The sequence below is a fragment of the Vigna angularis genome, chromosome 5 (genome assembly GCF_016808095.1).
Source record: "Vigna angularis cultivar LongXiaoDou No.4 chromosome 5, ASM1680809v1, whole genome shotgun sequence".
NCBI lineage: Eukaryota > Viridiplantae > Streptophyta > Magnoliopsida > Fabales > Fabaceae > Vigna > Vigna angularis.
In genome coordinates, this window is record NC_068974.1 from 29,305,199 (window position 1) to 29,331,661 (window position 26,463).

The 26,463-nt window shown below is 35.1% G+C and overlaps 3 protein-coding genes and 2 long non-coding RNA genes across 5 annotated transcripts; all 5 read right to left on the reverse strand.

Annotated features, from left to right (window-relative positions):
• Nucleotides 1–1,213: 1,213 nt before the first annotated feature.
• LOC108339902 (uncharacterized) lies at nt 1,214–4,348 on the reverse strand. The gene is made up of 9 exons (XM_017577128.2): nt 4,123–4,348; nt 3,975–4,039; nt 3,818–3,879; nt 2,564–3,559; nt 2,393–2,477; nt 2,217–2,306; nt 2,012–2,119; nt 1,839–1,934; nt 1,214–1,745 (listed from the first exon to the last, which is right to left on the reverse strand). The coding sequence occupies exons 1-9, from the start codon at nt 4,277–4,279 to the stop codon at nt 1,440–1,442; spliced, it is 1,965 nt and encodes a 654-aa protein (XP_017432617.1). The 5' UTR covers nt 4,280–4,348; the 3' UTR covers nt 1,214–1,439.
• Nucleotides 4,349–8,625: 4,277 nt separating this feature from the next.
• Nucleotides 8,626–11,106, reverse strand: LOC128196463 (uncharacterized). Its single transcript, XR_008248763.1, has 3 exons — nt 10,878–11,106; nt 10,658–10,731; nt 8,626–8,687 (listed from the first exon to the last, which is right to left on the reverse strand). It is a non-coding gene; the product is annotated as an uncharacterized LOC128196463 (long non-coding RNA).
• A 2,784-nt stretch (nt 11,107–13,890) lies between these two features.
• LOC128196715 (uncharacterized) lies at nt 13,891–14,685 on the reverse strand. The gene has a single exon (XM_052878226.1). It carries the CDS (start codon nt 14,683–14,685, stop codon nt 13,891–13,893), a length of 795 nt encoding a protein of 264 aa, XP_052734186.1.
• Nucleotides 14,686–14,748: 63 nt separating this feature from the next.
• On the reverse strand, nt 14,749–15,768 carry LOC128196716 (uncharacterized). Its single transcript, XM_052878227.1, has one exon. It carries the CDS (start codon nt 15,766–15,768, stop codon nt 14,749–14,751), a length of 1,020 nt encoding a protein of 339 aa, XP_052734187.1.
• Nucleotides 15,769–16,155: 387 nt separating this feature from the next.
• Nucleotides 16,156–18,555, reverse strand: LOC128196464 (uncharacterized). Its single transcript, XR_008248764.1, has 3 exons — nt 18,408–18,555; nt 18,188–18,261; nt 16,156–16,217 (listed from the first exon to the last, which is right to left on the reverse strand). It is a non-coding gene; the product is annotated as an uncharacterized LOC128196464 (long non-coding RNA).
• Between the last annotated feature and the right edge of the window lie 7,908 nt (nt 18,556–26,463).

The following is a 26,463-nucleotide window of genomic DNA, read 5'->3' on the forward strand; positions in this document are numbered from 1 at the left end:
GCAAGGCGAGCTGGGTAGGTGCGCTATGTGAATAGCGCCAATTTCGCCTCGCAAGGGTGGTGCGCTATGCGAAACATTCAGGGTTTTACTCTCTACTTTCCCTTTTATATTGTTTTCACTTAGAGTTGAATGTTGTATGGTGTGTGGAGTATGTGTTAGAGCAAATTATATTGTATGATGTGATTCAAACATGTAGCATACTGTTAAAGTTAAAGTGTGTGTGATTCAATGGTATGATTGGTGATTCAAAGTATGTGGTTTTAAAAAAATATGGTTGATGGATGTAATTCCATGATCTTCAAGGAGAAGATCCATGATGGTGCCCTTAGTTGTTTAGAATGAAAGTAGGAGCTCAGTCTTGGGAGTCATCCTGAAACTTCAATGGTCTTTCTTCTCACGTAGAGAGGATTGAACCATGTGGTGAGGAGTAGCATGAGGTCTTAGTCTTGGAGGCTTCTAGTATGTCTCAAGGTCCGGAACAAGCTAACCTCGTGAGTGTGGTAGGGTGGGGAACCCAAGTTTCATAAGCCACCACGAGTGCAAGACCCGTCATAGCTCGACTATCATTCTAAAGTCCGGACAAGTCAAGTCTAGTATTCAACATGTTAGGATGCGTGTTTACCTTGCTTGATTGAAGTTAACTCTTGCATGCATATTGTCATATCGTATTCTTTTTATATAATTAGTTCACCCTTGCTTGTTTGTGTTGTTTGTGTATGATTCCTTTTGCGATGATAATTCACTTGGGTGGGAGCATATGGTGAGGAGGTTTCTTTGAAAACAACTTTGGAAGAAGACAACAATGATGCAGTTAGGCTTCTTAGGGGTTTCTTAGTCATTTGATAATATTTTGAAATATTTTTTCTCTTTAAATTTACAGTTTAGACCTCTTTTGTGAAAGTTTAAATTCTAAAGCTATATTTTAAAGATGATTGTAATTCCAATACTCAGTTATATGTTTCCAACTGTTTTCTATTATTATAACCTGGTGATATCTTTATTATATATACACGCAATGTATTTTTGGGATGTCACATTTCTTTCTTAAATTTGTAGGGAAGACACATATTGATGAATTTATTGTTTGCAATTAATTTAACTAATTGTTTAAAGGGTTAAATCAGTTGAGAGGATTTTATAAAGAAAAGCAAGTGGCACCAAAAAGAATTAATGTTATTTACAAATCAAAACTTAAGCAAATAGTACAAATGAATCGTGTCTGAACTTACAATTACCACATTTTAATGCTGTGGTAACAAAAAAAAGTTCTATCCACTTAACTACGTCTACAAAAAAAAGAATAGTACAAATGAATCGTGTCTGAACTTACAATTACCACAAATTTTAATGTTGTGGTAACAAAAAAAGTTCTCTCCACGTTAACTAAAAATTCAATGATGATATTGAACAACGCCACTCTATCCCCAATAAATAATTTCTCAAGTGCGTTTCCTGTTGTTGCAATGCTTTGGCACATGTAGACGGTGAAACTTTGGTTCGATAGGAACAGTTAATGCCTTCCTAGCCCAAGAACGTGGCTTTGCTGCCTTTGGCTTCACTGATGGTTTTTCGATAATAACACTAAGTTTTGTTGCAATGACAGCCTTTTCTTTCTTCCTTGGTAAAGCACTGCAATAGACATCATTGGGTTTTTGAAGTTTAGGACGAGGATCATTTTTATAAGGTGTTGTAGCAGATAATTTACGTTGCACCTTGCAATGGGAGTTGTCTATTTGAATGCCACCCTGCGTAACATTTTGGGAAGTCTTCAGTCACTGTCTAAAATACTGTTTATGCTAAAATATTTATAGGTGAACATGTTCTGTGCATGAACTTACAGATTGGTTTTCCTGTGTTTTTGAGCGTGATTTCTCATCACAACTGCTATAATAATCAGTGTCTGATTCACTCTTTGTGTAAATAGTTTCACTTTTCTGAAAGAAAATAAAGAGAAGGGTCAAATTTTTTATATTCAATAATAACGAAAGTTTCACAATGGAACTGAACTCACTCGGTTCTGATGTTTCCTCATTGTCGACCCACCACCTTTCACTGCGGTTTCTTTTAAAGGTGAGAGAAATTTTCTATCCAAGTTTGCTTCTTTAAGAATTCCCCTTTCCTGCAACATCAAAAAATAACACGTATCACAATTGATTAAAATAAATTGTTTTTTAACAAGTAAATAAACTTAAACACAATCTCGTTCCCTTACTTACATCAGTTCTCAGCTTAAAAGGCTTAGGATTTGTGGGCTTTAATTTTCTGTACTTCCCAATTGGAGAAGCAGTTGTGGTCGATGAAGATTTCTGTTTTAAGGTCAAAATCATAAACGTTATAATCATTCAATATAGTGGGACTGAAAGTAGTCATTAATCTATAACTAAGACCAGACCTTTTGTGTTTTTCTCGAATCATCCTCATGCTTGCTCCCAAGAATAGCCTTTTTTGGGGGCACGTCGTTATCGGTCCTCATCTCTCTGCAGCAGCCAAGAATTCATTGATTTCACCAAATTTAAGAAAACAATGGAGAGTCAAATGTTTTTAAGAGAAATCAAATCCTTACATATTTTCATGAACAATTGAAGCATTTTCCTTGTCATCATTCTCAATGAGCTGCCTCCCATTTTCTTTGTCATCAGAAGAAGCTAATGATTTTTCTTCAGCCTTTCTCATGTTGGATTCACAAACTCTTCCCTTTGCAGAAACCGAGTTCCTCATCTCTTCATTTTCACTCCTTTCTTTAGTCATCTTCTCTTTATGGTTGGAATTTGACAGTGAGGTAGTGTCACATTCCGAAGCTTCTGACAAAACTTGAACTATAACTAAGCTATCCCCTCTTGTTGGTTCTTGGGAAATTACATCTTCAAGAGATAGTTCAGCACCACTCGCTGAAGTTCCTGATTCATGGCATCCTTCTAGAGAACCACATCTAGATTTCTCACTAGAGTCATTTTGATGAGGCTTAGCTACCTGTCGTTTCTGAGTGCCTTTCTTCACTTTCTTCTCCTTCAAACTTGACATTGAGTTAGTTTCTGGTTCCTTACGGTTATTAGAACTCAAGAAATCAAACACACGGCTCTTAACTTCTCTTCCCCTCAATTGCTTTTTTGAGGCAGTCACTGGCAATGAGTTGCTTCCTCCTTCTTCATTCTTCTTGACTCCATTGAGTTCAAGCTTTTTCATTGCTGAACACAGTGCTCTCATTGGTGTTTTTAATTCCATAGAATTCTTGATCTTTATGACCTTCTTAGGCGAGGGAAAAACAAGAGCCTTAGACACCACTCTGCTCTTAGGCACACCAACAGTCAACACTTTCTTGCTCTGAACACTTCTAAACGGTTCTACACTGGAAACCTTCTTTTGATTATTCCTTGGAGTGGTCAAGGCCTTGGCCACCGGAGGTGATGGCCTCACCTTAGCATTGGGGGTTGCTGCAACCTTAGAAAGGGGTTTAACTTGGACGTTCTTGTCGGTCATCTTGTGTGATGATGACGAAATAAAGTTCATCCTTGACACCCTTGACTTTGCAGGAGCTGAATGGGGGCACTTCAAATTTGCGCTGCAAGAAACAACCAAACATCACTCATAATGATTAAAACGTTCTTGAAGATATTAAAGAAGGAAAATTGTATGTTGACAACCACACCATTTAACAATCAATGAAAGATAATAGATTTTTAATGGACAACAGATTTTTAATAGGGAAAAACTACCACGATAACTTCTTTTTTTTAATTAAAAAATGCTTTCCAGTTACAAGTTCCACATTGATATAGGTGAGTGTATAAACTAGTTTATTGATTTAAGGATGCGCTACCTTGCTTCTCTTTTATTCAAAGCTTTTCTGAAGCGTACATTGGGACTTCTTGCAGCCATAACCTGAAAATCCAAGATCCATTCACCCAATTACCATCATATTTATGTCCATAAGTAGAGTGAACGAAACAAAGATGAAGAAGAAAAGACCAACTAACCCTAAGAATAAACTTCTTGTAAACAGTTTCAGAATCCAACTCTTGCTCATGCTTTCGGTCACATCCTATTAGAAAAAGTCATGTCGTTGGTAATCAAGAAGATGAAGAAGATTTGGAATAAGATCAAAGAAGTGAGAAGTTAAACTACCAACACGTGAGCAGAACCAGTGGCTGTCATCGCCGGGACGGCAAGAATCAGGTGCGGTGAAATCCACGAACTTGGGAGCTTCAAAGTTCTCGAAGAAGTCATCGTTTATTTCTAAATCGTCTTCGATTATTGGTATGCAGTACTGAGTTTCTGCCATAACCTTTCTTTTCTTCTCTTCGGAGCGTCTTGTTTTTGCTGTCGTTCTTTCTTTGATGCGAATATTGTGTGGGATTGTAGTAAGGTAAGAAGTTGGTTTTCTAGCCGCCAACGTATTTAAAATAAAAATGGTTAACTAGCCGTTATGATTTCAACAGTCAGGTAAGAGAACGGCGTGAAAGGGGTCCCTTCGTCATTACACATATTTCTTTCAGCTTTAATTGGAAGCACCTTCAGGTTCAGCCTCCAACTCCAATTTTTTTTAAAACTCTTGTATGCCTTCAATTAAAATGTTAATAATTTTTTAAAAATTAAAAACAATCAAGTCATAGATTTTTTCTCAATATTAAAACAACTTTTTTGTTTTCTCAACATTTTTCATGTTTTTCTTACATCTTGTTTCTCATTTAAGGAAGAGTAGTTGACACATTTATATTTATTTAACATGATTTTTATAATAAAAAAAGTAAGAAATAATGTGTCAAAATAGTGTAAATGTGTCTCAAATAATATTTTTTAATGAAAATTTTTACTTTGTATTTTAAATACCAAATTTTTCATATACATTTTAAATACTAATTGTTTTTTACAGAAATTAAAAAGTCATACAAAAACTATTCAAAATTGCATGTGAAAATTTTTGTTTAAAATATTGCATGTGAAAAGTATATTTTTTTATGAAGTTATTATTTATGAAATTATTTTTTTATGATATAAAAAAATTAACATTACGTGAAATTTTTTTCTATAAAATATTTATGTTATTATTATTATCAAACATATGTAAATATCCGAATATGACTTTATCTCATATCGAAATCTGATATTCTTTTTATCGTATTTTGATATTTAATAAAGGAAGAATCAAATATCAAGATTCGATATTTTCTATTCTTCTTTTGGATTTTCATATATGTATAGATTTCATATCAATTTTAGTTTTTTAATTTCTTTTATTAAATTTAATAAATTCGTACAAAAATTAAATAAAAATCATAAACTATAATAATTACAAAACTAATATAATGAAACATTTTAAAAAAACATATAAAATATGAAAGGATATAGACATTCGAAAATCACAAACATCAAATATCGACATCCGACGACTTAATTTTTAGATTTCGATATCGATTCATATTTTTGAAATATCACTCATTCTTATATATGTAGATATGATCTAGTAGATATAAATCAAAAAGTATAAAATCATGTACTTGGATGAAAACTTTCACGAAATGAGGTGCAAACACTCAACAAAGATGAAATGGGGGTGCAGGTCTTCATAACCATATATTCAACATTTTAAAGGTTTCATGCACACAAAAATTTGTCACCAAATATTTTTAATGTATAACCATATTTATTAATTAGAGAGTATTTAATGAAAATTTAAAATGCAGGATGAGAGGGAAACACACCTTTAATTGGATCGTAACTCTGCATCTACCAAGCCCACTTGATTATTGATGCTCAAGCCCAGTTATTCTTATAGCCCAAAAGATTTTGATCAATTTGTTTTCGACAATTTTATTTGAATTCTCCATTTGAAACATGTTTTTTTTTTTTACTTTTAGATATCATCATGGCGACTTTCGGAGGTAACAATTTAATTTTAATTATACATAAGTGACTATAAAACCATATGTCCAACCCTTCTCAAAATTTAATTTTTTATTATAAAATATATTATTAATATTTTATATTATTATACAAACTGAAAACAATATAAAATTCCATTTAAATAATATAAATACTATTAAAGAATTATCATAAGTTTAATAAAGTAGAATAGTTAAAGAATATATAAAATATTCATACAATACTTATCTTCGACCTAACTATAAGTCTATTTTATATTTACAATACTAAAAAAAATATTTATATCAAGTGTCTCAAAATTTAATTATACTAAACTAATTACTTCACTCAAATTATATATTAATTCTATCACTTTCAAAGCTTGCTCCAAAAATATATCATCGACTCACATTAATCAAGAGATCATTAAAAAATAAAGTGTTTTTTATTTTTTTATTCATGAAATTTAGAGTGAATTTGGTTCAAGAAGATTACTTCCTACACCGCCCCACATTCCTTATTACACCACCGCATTTTTTAAAATTCTAAAATTATTTTTTATATTTTAAAATATTCTATACTCCTACATTTTTTCTTCAACGGATGTCGATATCCGTTGGAAAAAAAATACTTAAACGGATATGTCACATCCGTTAACGGATATGTCACATCCGTTAACGGATATGCTACATCCGTTCAAGTTTTTTTTTTTAGTTTTTCATTTATTAATTTAATATTTTTTATATTATTAACTAAATGGATTTGTCATTTCAGTAAGGGTTTTTTATTTTTTTAGTTTATTAATTTATTATATTTTAAATTAATATATAAATATTATTTAATTTTTTTAAAATTTATTATATAATTATATATAAATTAATTTTATTTTATTTAATAAAATAATAATTATTAATTTAATTTATATATTATTATTTAATTAATTATTATAATATTCTTTTGTATTATTAAGTAAACGGATGTGTCAGGTCATGTGGACACATTCGTAAGTTTTTTTTTTAATTTATTAATTTATTATATTTTAATTTAATATATAAATATTATTTATTTTTTAAAAAAATTTATTACATAATTATATATAAATTATTTTTATTTTATTTAATAAAATAATTATTATTAATTTAATTTATATATTATTATAATATTTTTTGTATTATTATTAGTTAAATGAATGTGTGTATTTTTTTTCTTATTTTATTAATTTATATATTTTAAATTAATCTATAAATATTATTTAATTTTATTATGTATAAATTAATTTTATTTTATTTAGTAAAATAATTATTATTAATTTAAATTATATATTATTATTTAATTAATTATTATAATATTTTTTATATTATTATTAGTTAAACGGACGTGGTATATTTTTTTTCTTATTTTATTAATTTATATATTTTAAATTAATCTATAAATATTATTTAATTTTATTTTAAATTTATTATATAATTATATATAAATTAATTTTATTTTATTTAATAAAATAATAATTATTAATTTAATTTATATATTATTATTTAATTAATTGTTATAATATAAATATTATAAATGAAATGGATGTGTCACATTTATTAATTTATATATTTTAAATTAATATATAACTATTATTTAATTAAATTAATGTTAATTATTTAATTAAATAAAATAAAATTAATTTTTATAATATATTATAAAAAGTTAACATAATTTATAAATTAATTAAATTATAATATTTAAAAATCGAAAAAAAAATACTTAAACGAATGTGGACATGATGGGACATACTATTGAATATAATTAATTAAAAAATTACATAAGAGGAGGTGGAACGATGTTTACATTCATTTTATATAAAGGATAAATTTAGTATGTGTGGGAGCAATGGTAAAGGGAGCAACTTTTTTCGTTCAACTTATCCTTGGTCCCATAAGGTGAAATGATGGCTCGGTTATGTTTGCACAATTACGTCATGCACCCTATTATTTTTTTCCTACATCCTATCACTGTGGAATTTCTTTTCCTGAACATAATAAACAATTCTGAATTTTTGTTTAAAAATCAGTTCCCCTTCTTTTATAGAAAACATTTTAGGAAGTTTTTTATGGCTTGAGTGGTGAAATTTAACAAGCGCAGGAAGTTTTTTTAAAACAATTTTTATAGGAATAAATTTAAAATAATTTCTAGAATTGACTTAAATATTAAAATAAATTTCATTTTGTAGTTTAAATTTAAAATGTTCATATTTTAATCTTTTAAATTTTCTAAAATACTAAAAATTAAATATAAAGTGTTCATTATAATTTTCAAATTTTAATATATGAAATAATTTTAAAAATGAAAAATAAATTTTTAATATATGAAAAGTGTTGATGTTGATAAATGTCACTAAGGTTAACATATAACACAATACAAATCTAGCAGGTGAAAAAGACTTTAAAAAATATTTAAAAATATCAAAAAAATAAAAAAATAAAAAGTAATATGTTAACATTATTTATACAAATATAATTAAAAGAATTAAATATGACATCCCAAAATATATAGCAATGTATATATGTAGAATGCATCGATTATAATAATAGAAAGCAGTTAAGAGTACACAATAGATAGGATTAAGGAGTACAGTTATCCAAGTCAGGCTGGAAAGTTTTAAAACTTAAGTACAAGTTCATAATTCTCCAAAAATGCAGATTATGATAACATGAAGGCTAGAATAGAAGTCTTTCAAAATAAAGAACTGTTTAAAAATAAGAGCTAATAGAAATCCTAAGCACTAGGGGCTGGGTCTTCCTCAACTTCCAAAGCTTGCTCCAAAGGTACATCATCACCTACTGCTCACATCCAAAGGATTGGATGATCATCGCAAGGGGAAAGCAAACACATGCAACACATACAAATGCAAGGGTGAGCTAGGTCTCAAACAATCATACAATTCATTTTCAATCAATCAAGCATTTATTTCATAAAACTCATCAAGACAAGCATCCTATCATGTTAACACTCTAGACACGTCCGGACATAGAATGTATGTAGAGCTGGGGCGAGTTGTGCACTTGTGATGGCCTCTACTGCTTTGCAAAGCCATTGCCGAGGGGTTCCACCCGACCATACACAAGGCTAGTCCGTTACCGCGGAATAGACCTCCAGTGATAGCGTCTACCCTAGGACCTCCCACTACTCCCACCACACGCGTCAATGCTCTCTAAGTGAGAATGAAAGACCGTTAGAGTGTTAGGGATAACCCCCCATATGGAAGCCTCTTACATTCATTCAATACACTAACTGATCCCACCGAGAGATCCAAATTTTCGATTCAATCCGACCATTTTAAATCTCATGATATTCCTTTTGGATCAACAATGTACATCATAAACTACTTATAACCATACACTTTCAACCAATTTGGATCACATGAAAATGCATTCATAAATTGTAACTGAAATATTTAAATAACATAGCTTACTGGAATGAGAGGAAACATAACAGAAAACATCACCACTTAAATGGACGAACACTATTTGGACGAACGCCAAAAGCCCTTGGGCGGACACAATTTGGACGAACGTCAAAAACCATTGGACGGACACTGTTTGGACGAACGTCAAAAACCATTGGACGAACACTGTTTGGACGAACGTCAAAAACCAATGGACGGACACTGTTTGGACGAGCGCTCAACGATCAAACCTCCTGAAGACCGAACGCTAACGATCACTAACAAATATCAAGACCGGACGCTTAAGATTCAAACCTAAGAATACAAACTTAAGGCCGAACGCTCACAATCACAACTAAACCAAGGCCGAACGCCACAAATATGAACGCTCGCTACTACCTATGGACGCTCGCTACTAATTCAACCTCTGACCGAACGCTAATTAAACCTTCAACTGACCGAACACTACTAAACCAGCGAATGAACGAACGCTACAAACCAACACTTGAGCGATCGTTATTTAAACCAATGACCGAACGCTATTAATATCATCCCCTAAAACCGAACGCTCTCCAGACAAGGACGAACGCTAAATGCCTAAACCAAAGCATGATTATGACCGAACGTTATTAATATCATCCCCTAAAACCGAACGCTCTCCAGACAAGGACGAACGCTAAATGCCTAAACCAAAGCATGATTATGACCGAACGCTATTACCACGAACGAACGTTAACCAAACCAACATTTGACCGAATGTCACTAAGCACATGGCATGACCGATCGTCCAAATCTGACATGGACGAACGGTTAGTTTTCGCATTCTGCAGAATTATGCAGAATTATGCAGAATGATAACAGAACCTCCCTTGACCATTTCTAACCACTTTTCTCAACTTCTTAGACTCTAAATTCTCGTTTTAGACTTAATTAAACTTGTCCAAGTGATTCTAAGCATTTCTACTACCATTTTTAAGTGATTAAAGTTCACTTTCAGCTCCCAAAACACTAACTTCAACAACTTAGGGACTCAAAATTGATTCTACTACTTGGAACCTGTTTTCGACTACTGTTATGTTTCTAACAAGTCACAATGGACTTGTCTAGGCTGCCTAAACAGTCCAGGAACACTGCAGCCCTCAGTTACTCAAAATCCCTACCTCACTTCCTCTAAAATAGCCCAAATTGATCATAAAGACACTTGATTTCCTTTCTAACAGCACTACCACCGAATTTTCATGTCAACACAGATCCAACATACACAATTTAAACGTGTTCATCACCAAAACAACATAACAGTAAAAAGCAAAATAAATCTGAAAAGCATATCATACATCATCTAAAATTGTAACTAGCTCCCCTTACCTTAAAGTTGAGCAGTCTAGCACACAACACAACTTTCAACAGTATCCTACTCCGGGAAGAACTTAAGCAGTGCCCTACAATCATCACATTGGTGATGAGAATAACCCTTAGAGCTCAAACTTGACAGGAATCGAAAAGAGGACAGTTCTAATTGCACAAAAGCATTAGAACCATAAGCCCTAAATTTCGAAAATAGCGGAGAAAAGAGGAAGTCACTTACCGGTTGAAGAACGTAAAATCAATCGGATGGTTTTGAAGCTTTCTACGAGACGGTCGCTAGGGTACCACCTAACAGAACATGCAATGGCTAAATCAGTGTGGAGGCTAGAGAGAAGGCAGAAACGAATTTGGGAAAAGGGGGTTTTAGAGAGAGAAAGGAGAATTGGCAATTGAACTTCAACCTTTTCTTTTTAGGAGAGCCCCCTTACCAAGGTCATGAGCCCAAATTGCTAAAGGTCTGGCTGCCACAATTAAGGCCCAATAACCCTGGGTTCAAATTTTTAGGTCCTTACATTCTCCTCAACAACAAAAATTTTCGTCCTCGAAAATTAGGACTTACCAGAAAATAAGTGAGGATATGACTTCTTCATCTCTTCCTCCTTCTCCCAGGTAGAATCGCCGGTTCTACTGTCCCATATGACTTTGATTAGTCTAGTAGCTTTCCCATCTGGTCGTTTGGATAGCCTCTCATCTACTTTGACCGGTTGCATCTCTATAGAGAGATCTTCCTTGACTTGTACAGTGTCAGCTTCCAACACGTGAGAAGGGTCGGGGACATACTTCCGAAGCTGAGAAACATGAAAGATTGGATGGAGATTAGCTAGCTGGGGCGGCATAGCTATTTCATATGCGACTGGTCCGATGCGTCTAGAAATCTGATATGGCCCAAGGTATCTGGGAGAAAGCTTCTTAGCTCGAATAGCCTTTCCTACTCCAGTAGTAGGCGTCACATGAAGAAACACATGATCACCGGCCTCAAACTCCAAAGGCCTGCGTCTCCTATCAGCATATGATTTCTGCCTACTCTGTGAGGCTCTCATCCTCTCTTGAATCACTCTCACTTTCTCAGTCGTTTGTTGCACTATTTCTGGCCCAGTCAACACAAACTCCCCATCCTGGAACCAGCATAAAGGTGTCCTGCAGCGCCTCCCATAAAGAGCTTCGAACGGTGCCATTCCAATACTTGTCTGAAAGCTATTATTATATGCGAATTCCACCAATGGCAACACTTCATCCCAGACTCCCATATGATCAAGTACACACGTCCTAAGCAGATCCTCCAATGACTGTATAGTCCGTTCTGACTGACCATCAGTCTGAGGATGGTAAGCAGAACTCATCTGAAGTCTACTGCCCATCTCATTTTGTAAAGTCTGCCAGAAGCAAGAAGTGAAGCGGGGGTCTCTGTCCGATATGATGCTGGAAGGCACACCATGCAATCTAACTATTTCCTTGATGTACAACTGAGCTAACTTCTGCATAGACATCTTCAAATTAATTGCCAAGAAGTGAGCACTCTTGGTCAATCTATCAACTATTACCCAGATGGCATCATGCTTTCTGACAGTGTGTGGCAAATGGGTTACGAAATCCATTGCAATGTTGTCCCATTTCCACTCAGGAACATCAGGTTGTTGTAACATACCACCTGGCCTCTGGTGTTCTATCTTAGCCTTCTGACAGGTAAGGCAAGAGGAAACAAATTGAGCTACATCACCTTTCATACCCGACCACCAAAATGATTTCTTAAGATCTTGGTACATTTTAGTCATGCTGGGATGCATGCTAAAACGCCTGCGATGACCTTCTTCTAAAATCACTCTCTTCAGCTCTCCATCATTTGGCACACAGGTTCTGCCTCTGAACCGTAGAAGACCGTCTGTACCCGTGTTAAATTCTTTTCCTTGCTCAGTGCCTATCAAAGCCCTTGACTTCTGAAGCTCGGGGTCTAAGAGTTGCCCTGCTCTGATTCGCTCAAAGAGCCCATTAGATATCACCAATTTGCAGCATCTTATACCATCAGGTTCAAACTCCACATTCAACTTCAAATCACTGAAGCTCTCTACTAACTCTAGTTCTCTCACCATCAAAGCTGAGATATGCACGGTCTTCCTGCTCAAAGCATCAGCAACCACATTGGCCTTCCCTGGATGGTAGAGAAGATCAAAGTCATAGTCTTTCAAGAACTCCATCCACCTTCTTTGTCTCATATTAAGCTCCTTTTGATCAAACAGATACTTCAGGCTCTTGTGATCACTGAACACCTGAAATTGAGCTCCATACAAATAATGTCTCCATATCTTGAGAGCAAACACCACTGCAGCTAATTCCAGATCATGTGTAGGGTAGTTTCTCTCATGAATCTTTAGTTGTCTTGAGGCATATGCAACAACTCTTCTTTCTTGCATCAAGACACATCCTAGTCCCTGATAGGAAGCATCACAGAAAACCTCAAAAGATTTACATGTGTCAGGAATGGCCAACACTGGAGCACTAGTCAATCTCTGCTTCAACTCCTGAAAGCTAGTCTCACAACGATCGGTCCAAGCAAATGGAGTGTCTTTTCTCGGCAGTTGAGTCAAAGGGGCTATAATCTTAGAGAAATCTTTAATGAAGCGACGGTAGTAGCCTGCTAACCCAACAAAGCTTCTGACCTCAGTGACTGACTTTGGTCTTTCCCATTGCAACACGGCTTGAACCTTGGCCGGATCTACAGAAATCCCATCAGCCGATATAATATGTCCAAGGAACTGCACTTCTCTCATCCAGAACTCACATTTTGAGAGCTTGGCATACAACTTTCTTTCTCTCAATATCCTCAACACTGTTCTAAGATGATCGGCGTGTTCTTCTTCACTCTTAGAATATATTAGAATGTCATCTATGAAGACGACAACGAATTTATCTAAGAAAGGTCGAAAAATCCTATTCATGTAATCCATGAATATGGCAGGGGCATTAGTTACACCAAAGGGCATGACCACATACTCGTAATGGCCATATCTAGATCTAAAGGCTGTCTTCTGAACATCATCAGCCTTAACCAATATTTGGTGATAGCCGGACCGTAGATCAATCTTGGAAAACACAACTGCCCCATGTAGCTGATCCATCAAATCATCAATTCTAGGCAAAGGGTACTTATTCTTGATGGTTAATTTGTTAAGTTGCCTATAATCCACACACAATCTTGAACTTCCATCCTTCTTCTTTACAAGTAATACAGGCGCACCCTAAGGAGAAACACTAGGCCGGATGAACTGCTTCTCCAACAACTCTTCAATCTGCTTTTTCAATTCAGCCAATTCAGTTGGCGCCATGCGATATGGGGCTATAGAGATAGGCCCTGCTCCCGATACAATGTCTATGGAAAACTCTACCTCTCTTGGAGGAGGTAAGCCAGGAATCTCCTCAGGAAACACATCTAGAAATTCACTGACTACCGAGAGGTCTACGTCAGAATCTCCTTGCTTTACTTCCATGTGTGATAGTATCAGGAAACAACATGCACCTTCTATTAGGTCTTGTCTCAACACACCAAGAGTTAGAGGTGTGTAATCCTCCTCATTGGGAAATACTAGCTTCTTCTCTCCACAATCAATGAGAATACGATTGACAGACAGCCAATCCATCCCTAGGATGACATCCAAACCCTGCAAAGGCAAACATATCAAGTTTACCTTGTACTGACGTCCCTCAACCACTACTGAACATCTAACACAGACTGTAGATGTCTTCACTATCCCAGAAGTAGGAGTAGATACAGTCAAGTCATACTGTAGCTCTCTCACTTGTAACCCCAACTCTCTAGCACAAGTCTCAGACACAAATGAGTGTGTCGCTCCAGAGTCAAACAAAACCATGCAAGATCTACCACCCAATACACATGTACCGAAAATCAAATCACCTGAGCTAGCTACTTCTGTCCCCGTCAGTGCATAAACACGTCCAGTGGCCTGAGGTCTGATGCCACCTCCGTGTTGAGATCTCCCTGCATGCTGCGGCTGGGAAGTAGCTCTCCTACCCATAGGGCAATCACGCTCATAGTGGCCCTCCTTGTGGCATCGGTTGCACCTCCGAAAATTAGTCCTCTAGGGACATGAAGATAAGTAGTGCGAACCGCCACATCCATAGCATCTCACGCCGCTTAGAGATGAGGACTGGCTCGACTGAACGGAAGGCTGAGAAGATCCTCCAGAACTACGAGAAGAAGAAGATCTGGAGTATGGTGTCTTCCTGGAACTGGACCCGCCTCTAGACATGGCTGGTCCCCCAACCCTCAGTGGCTGGGCCTGACGGCTCGGGTATCCCTCAGCTTCTCTCTCTGTCTTCTCCATATCCCTAGCCATCTCTACAAGAGCTGGAAACTCCCTCAGACGGTGACCTTTCACCAAGAGCTTGATGTCACCACGCAACCCATTTTCAAACTTGCGGCACGACCACTCTTCATCCACTGTCACGGTGTTAAATCTAAGAAGATGTTTGAAACGGTCAGTATACTCAGATACTGACATGTTTCCCTGCACTAGCTCCAAAAACTCCACTTCTTTAGCATATCTAAGAGTGTCAGGGAAGTATTCCCTGTAGAACTTCTTCTTGAATAAGTCCCATGTGATAGGGGTTCTAGTTCCCTCCAAGATCATCCGTGCACTGCTCCACCAGTGGCTTGCCTCTCCAGTCAATAGATACTCAGTATAGGACAACCTGTTTTCATCAGGGCACCTCTTGGCGTTGTAGACTCTCTCCATATCACGAAGCCACTGATCGGCTTCATCTGGTGAGCACTTGCCATCAAACTTGGCGGGATGATGCTGCAAGAAATTTTCCAAACTCCATTCTTGAGTTGGAGCAGCCGAAGAAGAAGAAGAAGGACCGGTGGGAATCCTGCCACTAGTCATCACCTCCAAGAACTGTCTTTGGGTGGCCTCGGCTGCCACCCTAGCACTTTTCGAGGCCACTCTAGCGGCTTCTAAGTTTTGGAGTGCCATGGTATTTTGTTGGACTAGTGCATGATTTTGTTGTTGCATGGAGTTCATGACTGACTCCATCATCCGCATCATCTCAGTCTGATCGGGTTGGGGAGGTGGAGGAGGAGGAGGTCTAGGCGCCATATTCTGTTTAAGATCAGAGAGTAAAACAATTAGTCTTACTCAAGAATTTAGAAGGCTTCCGTACATTTAAGGCACACAAGCACAAGTAAGGGATGTACATAACCTACAGGTTCTCTAAGGATAAAAACAGCTTTGATACCATAAATGTGACATCCCAAAATATATAGCAATGTATATATGTAGAATGCATCGATTATAATAATAGAAAGCAGTTAAGAGTATACAATAGATAGGATTAAGGAGTACAGTTATCCAAGTCAGGCTGGGAAGTTTTAAAACTTAAGTACAAGTTCATAATTCTCCAAAAATGCAGATTATGATAACATGAAGGCTAGAAGTCTTCCAAAATAAAGAACTGTTTAAAAATAAGAGCTAGTAGAAATCCTAAGCACTAGGGGCTGGGTCTTCCTCAACTTCCAAAGCTTGCTCCAAAGGTACATCATCACCTACTGCTCACATCCAAAGGATTGGATGATCATCGCAAGGGGAAAGCAAACACATGCAACACATACAAATGCAAGGGTGAGCTAGGTCTCAAACAATCATACAATTCATTTTCAATCAATCAAGCATTTATTTCATAAAACTCATCAAGACAAGCATCCTATCATGTTAACACTCTAGACACGTCCGGACATAGAATGTATGTAGAGCTGGGGCGGGTTGTGCACTTGTGATGGCCTCTACTGCTTTGCAAAGCCATTGCCGAGGGGTTCCACCCGACCATACACAAGGCTAGTCCGTTACCGCGGAATAGACCTCCAGTGATAGCGTCTACCCTAGGACCTCCCACTACTCCCACCACACGCGTCAATGCTCTCTAAGTGAGAATGAAAGACCGTTGGAGTGTTAGGGATAACCCCCCATATGGAAGCCTCTTACATTCATTCAATACACTAACTGATCCCACCGAGAGATCCAAATTTTCGATTCAATCCGACCATTTTAAATCTCATGATATTCCTTTTGGATCAACAATGTACATCATAAACTACTTATAACCATACACTTTCAACCAATTTGGATCACATGAAAATGCATTCATAAATTGTAACTGAAATATTTAAATAACATAGCTTACTAGAATGAGAGGAAACATAACAGAAAACATCACCACTTAAATGGACGAACACTATTTGGACGAACGCCAAAAGCCCTTGGGTGGACACAATTTGGACGAATGTCAAAAACCATTGGACGGACACTGTTTGGACGAACGTCAAAAACCATTGGACGGACACTGTTTGGACGAACGTAAAAAACCAATGGACGGACACTGTTTGGACGAGCGCTCAACGATCAAACCTCCTGAAGACCGAACGCTAACGATCACTAACAAATATCAAGACCGGACGCTTAAGATTCAAACCTAAGAATACAAACTTAAGGCCGAACGCTCACAATCGCAACTAAACCAAGGCCGAACGCCACAAATATGAACGCTCGCTACTACCTATGGACGCTCGCTACTAATTCAACCTCTGACCGAACGCTAATTAAACCTTCAACTGACCGAACACTACTAAACCAGCGAATGAACGAACGCTACAAACCAACACTTGAGCGATCGTTATTTAAACCAATGACCGAACGCTATTAATATCATCCCCTAAAACCGAACGCTCTCCAGACAAGGACGAACGCTAAATGCCTAAACCAAAGCATGATTATGACCGAACGCTATTAATATCATCCCCTAAAACCGAACGCTCTCCAGACAAGGACGAACGCTAAATGCCTAAACCAAAGCATGATTATGACCGAACGCTATTACCACGAACGAACGTTAACCAAACCAACATTTGACCGAACGTCACTAAGCACATGGCATGACCGATCGTCCAAATCCGACATGGACGAACGGTCAGTTTTCGCATTCTGCAGAATTATGCAGAATTCTGCAGAATGATAACAGAACCTCCCTTGACCATTTCTAACGACTTTTCTCAACTTCTTAGACTCTAAATTCTCGTTTTAGACTTAATTAAACTTGTCCAAATGATTCTAAGCATTTCTACTACCATTTTTAAGTGATTAAAGTTCACTTTCAGCTCCCAAAACACTAACTTCAACAACTTAGGGACTCAAAATTGATTCTACTACTTGGAACCTGTTTTCGACTACTGTTATGTTTCTAACAAGTCACAATGGACTTGTCTAGGCTGCCTAAACAGTCCAGGAACACTGCAGCCCTCAGTTACTCAAAATCCCTACCTCACTTCCTCTAAAATAGCCCAAATTGATCATAAAGACACTTGATTTCCTTTCTAACAGCACTACCACCGAATTTTCATGTCAACACAGATCCAACATACACAATTTAAACGTGTTCATCACCAAAACAACATAACAGTAAAAAGCAAAATAAATCTGAAAAGCATATCATACATCATCTAAAATTGTAACTAGCTCCCCTTACCTTAAAGTTGAGCAGTCTAGCACACAACACAACTTTCAACAGTATCCTACTCCGGGAAGAACTTAAGCAGTGCCCTACAATCATCACATTGGTGATGAGAATAACCCTTAGAGCTCAAACTTGACAGGAATCGAAAAGAGGACAGTTCTAATTGCACAAAAGCATTAGAACCATAAGCCCTAAATTTCGAAAATAGCGGAGAAAAGAGGAAGTCACTTACCGGTTGAAGAACGTAAAATCAATCGGATGGTTTTGAAGCTTTCTACGAGACGGTCGCTAGGGTACCACCTAACAGAACATGCAATGGCTAAATCAGTGTGGAGGCTAGAGAGAAGGCAGAAACGAATTTGGGAAAAGGGGGTTTTAGAGAGAGAAAGGAGAATTGGCAATTGAACTTCAGCCTTTTCTTTTTAGGAGAGCCCCCTTACCAAGGTCATGAGCCCAAATTGCTAAAGGTCTGGCTGCCACAATTAAGACCCAATAACCCTGGGTTCAAATTTTTAGGTCCTTACATTAAATAGAATAGATTTAATTTAAAGTAAAATTTAATTAAAAAATATATTGAATGATTGAAACAAAATAGAAATAAAAAGAGATTTTGATCCAGAAAAATATTGAGCAATATATATCATCTCATTTGCACATGAGAGATTGAAAGTGAACAAAGACATGGGACCTTTTTCCTTGCTAAATTTCCAAAAAATAACAACAAAGAATGACAGTTTTCCACTACAAACAGTACTAAATATTTCTGGTGGAGTTGCAGATCTTTAATGTTATCACTTTGTTCACATAGTTTTGCTGAGGAAAAAAAGACAAAGAAGTGAGATGCAAATCTTGGAAATGGAAGGTTACATAATGAAGTAGTTTAACAAAAATCAGTGTGAAGTATGATTACTATGAAAATCTTAAATCCATTTTTCTTTTTTTACATGTTTTAATTTAATCTTTATTTTAAGAAATTTGTAATATTTTTATTAAACTGTGACAATAGAATATGACAGTGATAATGTCACTATTATACTAGGTGTTATTTTTTTAGTTTTAATTTGTTTTCTGTATTTTTGTTTTATTATAAATCAGATTCAATTTCTTTAAAATAAAATTTTGTTTTTTTTAAATTAAAATCAAATTTAACTTTATTCAAATATTTTTATTAAAATTAATATTATTATTAAATACTTTTAATAAAATTAAATTTTATTTATATTTATATTTTACGTTTTAAAAAGATTCAAAAATATAAGAAATAAATAAAATATTAAAAAGAAACTATGAATTCACATTTGGACCATTTTAACATTGTTAATACACACCAACGAAAAAGAATTGATTGCATCAAATTTTTTTAAATAAAAATCAAATTAATACATATAAAAAAACGAAACCGATTTAAAATTTTCTTACCAAAATAAAGACAAATTACATAATTTAACTATTTTTTTATCATATGATACTATCTCTTATTATTCTTTATTTTCTTTTTTTCTTTAAATTTAATTATTCTTTAAATATATCAGTTATAATTAAATTTAATTATTAATTTATTCTCATTTTGAATCGAAACAACATTATAAATACATTGAATTGAATAGAAAACATTAATAGAATAAAAAACATTAACAAATGACACTGAAATTAATACATAACATTAACATCAATGTATAATACTAACATTATCATTAAAATATATATATATATATATATATATATATATATTATATGTATATATATATTATATGTATGATCAAAGACAGCATTACGCTATTTATATATATATTTAGTGTAAAAAAATTAAATTGAATTGATTTGACATAAAATGTAATTAAATAAAAAAGTTAAAAAGATTTAATTAAATAATTGAAACAAAATATAAGATTTTAACATTTTTGTTTTTTCCGTCCTTTTAGCGCCTAGCCATAATAAGCGGAAGTAATTTTGATTAGAGTTAACGAGCTGTAGTTGCGGCATTTCAGTTTCTGTGGAATCAGTGACAGATACTGATATACGTATTGCACCTATGCATAGCTTTATATTTACTGTTAACAAATGTTGTGGTATAATAATCAATTCAACATATTCATCTCACTGGTCGTTTCTTAACCATATATTCCAATCACGGGAGAACGTTGTACTTTGTCGTAGCCATATAGCTTCAAAGGACAATTTTAGAATAAATATTCATTATTATCACAACGATTTTTATGCTAATGCTTAGGGCTGTGTTCGTTTGGAATGATTTGAAGGAGATGATTTGGGGGAGATGATTTGAATGGATTTGAGTGGATTTGAGAGTAATTTTTTTGTTGTTTTTTTTAGTGGATTTGTGAGTAATTGAGAGTGGATTTGGAAGTAAAGTTTGTGAGAATTAGTGTAGGATTTGATTGATGTGATACATTTTAAAAATTAGTTTAATTGATAGAAATTAAAGATTACCAAAATGCCCCTAATTATAAAATTAATATAAAATGTTGTTTATAAATGTTATATTTAATTGTAAAAATATTTATAAAAAAAAATATGAATAATTTATAAAATTAATGTTTAAAAATTATAAAAATTAAATAATCAACTTATTTTTAATAAATTAAAAAATATAATATATTCAATTTTATTAAGACGTAGATTTTTTAAATTATAATATCAAAATAAGTATTATATTTTTTTTTTCGAAAAGGAAAGATGGGGTGCAAGGAAAGCTGAGGGTGCAAGGAAAATATATCTTTTTTTTTGTTTCAGAGTTTGGCACAATTCGTTTTTTAGGAATCTTATGTTCAGCATCTTCCTCTCTATTTGCTCTCACAGACCCTTCCCCAGAGCGAGAAAGAATGGCGCCCTTCTCTTCGGCCCAGCACGTCGCCAGCGCTTCTTCGAATCCAGCCACCACGCCACCTTCCAGCCCAGAACTCCGACGAAGCGGCGTCTTCCCTGCGTGCCACCAAACCGGCCACCGCGCCAAAACGGCCATCGCGCCACCACCTTCCCTATCTCTCGTCTTTTTCGCGTCTTCGCCACCTGAGGGAGCCGACCATCGCGAGCCGCGACCGATGCCACCAGGCCAGGACCATTGCTGGTCACGCGGGAGAGAGAAATACTATCGCCTCTCCTCGCCGTGCCTCTACCGAGTCTGCCGTCGAGAGCTGTGGCCCGAGACACCGCCAGTTGCTTCCGCTGTTCGACCCTCGCGCAATTGCATAACCGGTATGCGTAACCGGTTACGTATGCCGTAACCGATTACGTCGCCTCGTCTTTAGAGGGCACATGCGACTTTTCCACAAAAATCCACTCAAATCTCTTCACAATTGCGAGTGAGTGAACAGTGCGACCATCCCGCATTTCATCGCAAATCCGTCCGTGCATAACAAATTTAATTACTCGCTCGCAAATCTTTCTAAACAGTAAATTCTCTTAAAACGAACACAACCTAGAAGAGGTGAGAAATGAATGTCAGACAATGATGTGATATATGTGTAATGGAAAGAGAAAATTGTGGTTAGTAAATATTCAGATCATCATAAACCCTTTTTCTGTCGTATACTTTTTTAGCTTAATTTCATTGCAAATTAATAAATTTTATGTTTTCTGTCGTATACCTAATAATTTTATCAGTTTTAATAAATTTTAACAACACTCTTCTCTTCTGATTATTATTTCTCTTTTGATACATTTACGAGACAGTATAAGTCTATATTCGATGTTCTTGAATCTCTGAAACTAAGATTACACAGACGCACCTGAAGTGAATGATCTTCATTTTTCGTACATCATGCATAGAAAGGAGTGCATTTGTGGATTATTTGATCATGCAGAGAAATAGTGTTTCTTTAGCTATACCTATATATAGCTAGGTAATCAGGGAAACTTTATTACCGCAAAGTACAAAAAAAAAGAGAGAAATTATACAGCAGAACATTAGCGATTACTGAACTATGATATGTATCCAGATTTAATGAATCACTTTTGCCTCTTATGTTCTACACCATCATAATGATTCTGTTGATTAGGCAAATGTCATACTTCAACAACAATTATTATAACTATTACTAAGTTTTATAAATTTAAAAACAACGTACGTATTAGTACTAAATTATTTAATACTTTAATAATTCTTACATGAAAAGATGACATTGCTAAATCCCTCCATACATTAATAATTCTTATAATATCTTGGTTAGCCCTTCATTAGGTACAGCTGATTCTACCTGTAACATTGTCGAACATTGTCTCTTAGATATCATCTCATGTGACTGTGACACTTTTGAAAACCCCTTCAGCACTAATACGATTTCACCGACTGAAGCAGCTGAACCTTAACACGTTTAAAATCTGTGGTATTATGTTTATTATTTTCCCTTTAACATTTAGGTCATTTCATGTGATACCATCCACACTATTCAGTGAGATTTAAAACGTTGTGTATCCAAAAATGGGAAATTTTCTTTTTTTTATTAGACTAGCCTTGTCAAGCGGCAAGTGCCCCTTATGGAAAATGATGTCTGTGTGTTACTGTTTAACCAATATACAGTGAAAAGTATTATATGATCATTGAAATTTACACTTATTCAGAAAGAAAATGCTGCTATTCTTCTGACATATTGCAGCAAGAGAACCAAGGAAGAAACTTTTTAGTAATTTTCTATAAGCAAATATATATATATATATATATATATATATATATATATATTATAAGAAGAAATATATAAATTTCATTCGTGTGTCCAAATGTTATATGAAAGTTCGTTAACATGTGAATTAGATGAGTAAATATTTATTGGAAATGTTTACATCAGTCCCTTTCAATTAATTATAAGCTATTTTTATTCCAAGTTATTGATGTATGATTCAGTCCTCTTCAATTTTTCAGTTTTTTTTTATCTCTTCTCTAAAAAATAATTCTTACTGTTATCCAATTCATATATTTTTGACCTTTTATTTTTCTTCATGTATATAGATATTTTTGTTTTCTTCAAGATAAGCTTCTACACTTTCACCTTCTAATTCTTTATTTGATATCTATAAATTTGCTTGAGCTTTTATTTTACATTTTCTATATTTTCAATTACTGTGCTAATTCAAAGATCTAAAGAAAGAAGTTTATAAAACAAAATTCTTGTTACGCGTAAGTGTAAAACTAAGTTTTTGTTTCAATTTTCCTTCCCCCATAAATTATTTATTTCTTCTTCTTCTTCTCTAACATCCCAAAAATACAATCTAAAACTATATGATAGAATAATTACATTGAATAATATTATAGATTAGTCTTACACTAAAGAGAACGTACGGTCGTGACCGAACGGCCTTACAGAAAGACCAGAAACTAAAAACCGAACGTCATAAGTAATTCTGACCGAACAGTTTACAAAAAGCTTATATCGAACGGTCAAAGCAAAAGCAAAAGGGAAAAGGTGATCGAGTGATCACCTTACTATCATACTACTATTGACCGAACGGTTCTACTGCTCGGTTTTAACTTCTACCTCTACTAAGTTATCTTCCTCCAGCGCCTCTTCCAGCAGCTCGTCTCCTTCTGCTTCCACCCACAGGGTGATCATCGCAATGACAAGGACGAAAGAACGGGAATACATGACAAGACAAGAAATAGGGTAAGCTTATATAATTTAATTCATGTATAAACATATATTTCACACAATCAACCAAACAAGATAAATTCATCATTCGTTCATACAAAGCCTAATACTAGACTGACTGTTCGGACTGTATGAAATCTGTGTAGCTACGACGTTCGTGCACCCGGGTGATGTAATGTAGTAACTGGGATACCCTCAATAGCTGCCACCCGAGGTTAGTCCTATCTGTCCAAATTAACCATAAGGAATAGGACCTCCTGTCGTTCCCACACATGACTTACCCTCCTATACGTGAGGACGAGTAATCACGGAACATCAGGATGAATCGCCAGCTTAGCATGCCCACATTCATACTTTACCAATTCCAATATACATTCATGAGTCATTCCTCCCCGGAACGCTCGTCCATAATCCAAAACATTTCATCCATATCACATTCTATTCATCTTTCATTATCAATCATCTCAATTTCACCTTCATAAAAAGATTATTAAGGACGCCAAATACCGAACGTTCAATCCTAACTCAGAATGATAACGAACACTTGGAGCAAGACAGAGAGGTCTTCAGTTCCAGAATAGATTAAGACCGAGAGGGTTACTGTCGGATTGAGAAAGAAACCGAGTACAACTATATATCACAAGAACGACTAAAACGAACGCTACTTACAAAGTGGTCAATTAAATGAACTGACTCTTGAGAGCTCAAACCGAACACCGAAAAGATCATGCCAAGTGCTAATACTCTAGGCCGAAACCAATGGATACAGACTCTTCAAGACATCCAAGGAATAATACTTAGAAGAATTCACGTAAAGAAACCGAACGCTTATAAATACTTAACTTATTTGAGTTTAACATCAAGAAAATCGAATGCCAGTCAATGACCGAACACGGTAGAGAGAGAACTCTATTGAAGATGGACAAATGCTATTTTCATCAAGATAGATTATAAAAAGAAAAGGGAATGAGCGTTTGGTGTAAGACCGAGCACTACTCAGTACGAGCGCTTGGTGTAAGACCGAGCACTACTCAGTACGAACGTTTGGTGTAAGACCGAGCACTACTAAACTTATAGTAGAAGGCTTGATAAATATAATAAGATACCATTTGGAGTAGTGTTTAAGAATCAACGAAAATATACAAATATATATATATATATATATATATATATATATATATATATATATATATATATATATATATATACTTAAGTTTATAACTGAATACCAAGACACAACTATGCTTGGCCGAACGCTCATGCACAGTATTACGAAACGAAGACGCTCGTCCTCAACTAGGATTCTTCCCAAATGAAAGAATCCGATTCCAACCAAGTTCACTAGAAAAACCGAACGGTCAAGGACCGTTCAGTGACAAACGTACACTTTCATAGGGGAAATTTCATACTAGAAATATTTATATTCAACTCATTTCTCAACATATATCTTAATAATTTCATACATTCATATCATAGTCAATTTTCATACTTCATAAAATCCAAACATAGCAACCATCATATATCATATTAATTCAGTCAATTCAACGAACGTTCATGCAATACAAGTAACATACAAATTAAATTAATAAGCTTCCCTTACCTCTGAGCGTGACCGAACGTTCAACAATGCAGAAATATATCTCCTCACTACTGAAATCTTAGAGTTCGACGATCACCCCTTACAAACTAAACCAACCAGGAAAAACAGAAATACTCAGAACAAAGTGACCTATTCATGCAACCAAGAACCTGAGTTCGTATGTGTAAGAAGAATGAACGTTCTAAAGAGAAAATGACTTACTAGTTTCAGAAACAAAAACTGATCGGTTCAACTGGAAGCTCTTGACGTCGGGAGTGCTCCAGCGGTGCCTGAGTGGTGATCGGAGAAGAGAAAGTGAGTGTTTTTGTAGAGAGAAGGAAAAGCTTTTAGAGAGAATGAGGAGAAAAATGAAGTTTCAAAGTTCTGGGGAAGGAGGTTGCATGTAGAGGGAGTGGCGTGAGTTTTGAAAAACTGAGTTTTGCTACCACGTCAAGGACGAACGGCCTCTCCTCTGCCACACTTGTCTCCCACTATCTGATTTCAGAATCCTCTTCGCTTGACACCTGTCGTCCGTTCAGAGGAATTTTGGGTGCGTTTTAAATGGTTTTGACATCTTCTTTCATTGGTATTATTTTTTTTTAGTAACTTAAGCTTTTTATATGGTCGTGCATATCAAATGAATATTTTTTTACGGGAGGAAAAGAAATTAAAATTATTGATTGAAATTTGTCATGAATAATGAAAGCAAATCATGTAACCTGCTTTTGATTTCGCTCTCAAATTGCCTTAATTGGGCGGACAAATCGACAAAAAGTGGGTTAAGAAATACAACTCATCTTATTCAGAGGTGGATTGCCAGCTTGATTTGTCAAAAATTGCCAGGAAAATTAATAAAAAACAACAAGAAAAACAACTTAGTTTCAAAAGAACATCACTTGTTTGACAATGTTGTGAAATTGTGAAGTTTGAGGTGGGTTAGGTGGGTGAAGTTGTTTTTTTCCACCTTGAATTCAAGGTAGTAGAAGTTGATAAGTTAAGTGGAGTGAGATGACAAGTTATTATTATTTGAACTCTGTTTATCATTATAAATGAGATCTTGGGGAATAAGCACTGTTGAAGTGATGAAAAAATAAAAGTGGAGAGTGTTG

Excerpts from the sequence above, each read along its gene's own strand:
- LOC108339902 (XM_017577128.2), bottom strand. The coding sequence starts at position 4,279 with ATGGCAGAAACTCAGTACTGCATACCAATAATCGAAGACGATTTAGAA. Across the intron at positions 4,040-4,122 it reads CTGGTTCTGCTCACGTGTTG|GATGTGACCGAAAGCATGAG; the intron begins GTAGTTTAACTT and ends TTTTTCTAATAG. Across the intron at positions 1,746-1,838 it reads AAACACAGGAAAACCAATCT|GGTGGCATTCAAATAGACAA; the intron begins GTAAGTTCATGC and ends AATGTTACGCAG.
- LOC128196715 (XM_052878226.1), bottom strand. The coding sequence starts at position 14,685 with ATGGGTAGGAGAGCTACTTCCCAGCCGCAGCATGCAGGGAGATCTCAA.
- LOC128196716 (XM_052878227.1), bottom strand. The coding sequence starts at position 15,768 with ATGGCGCCTAGACCTCCTCCTCCTCCACCTCCCCAACCCGATCAGACT.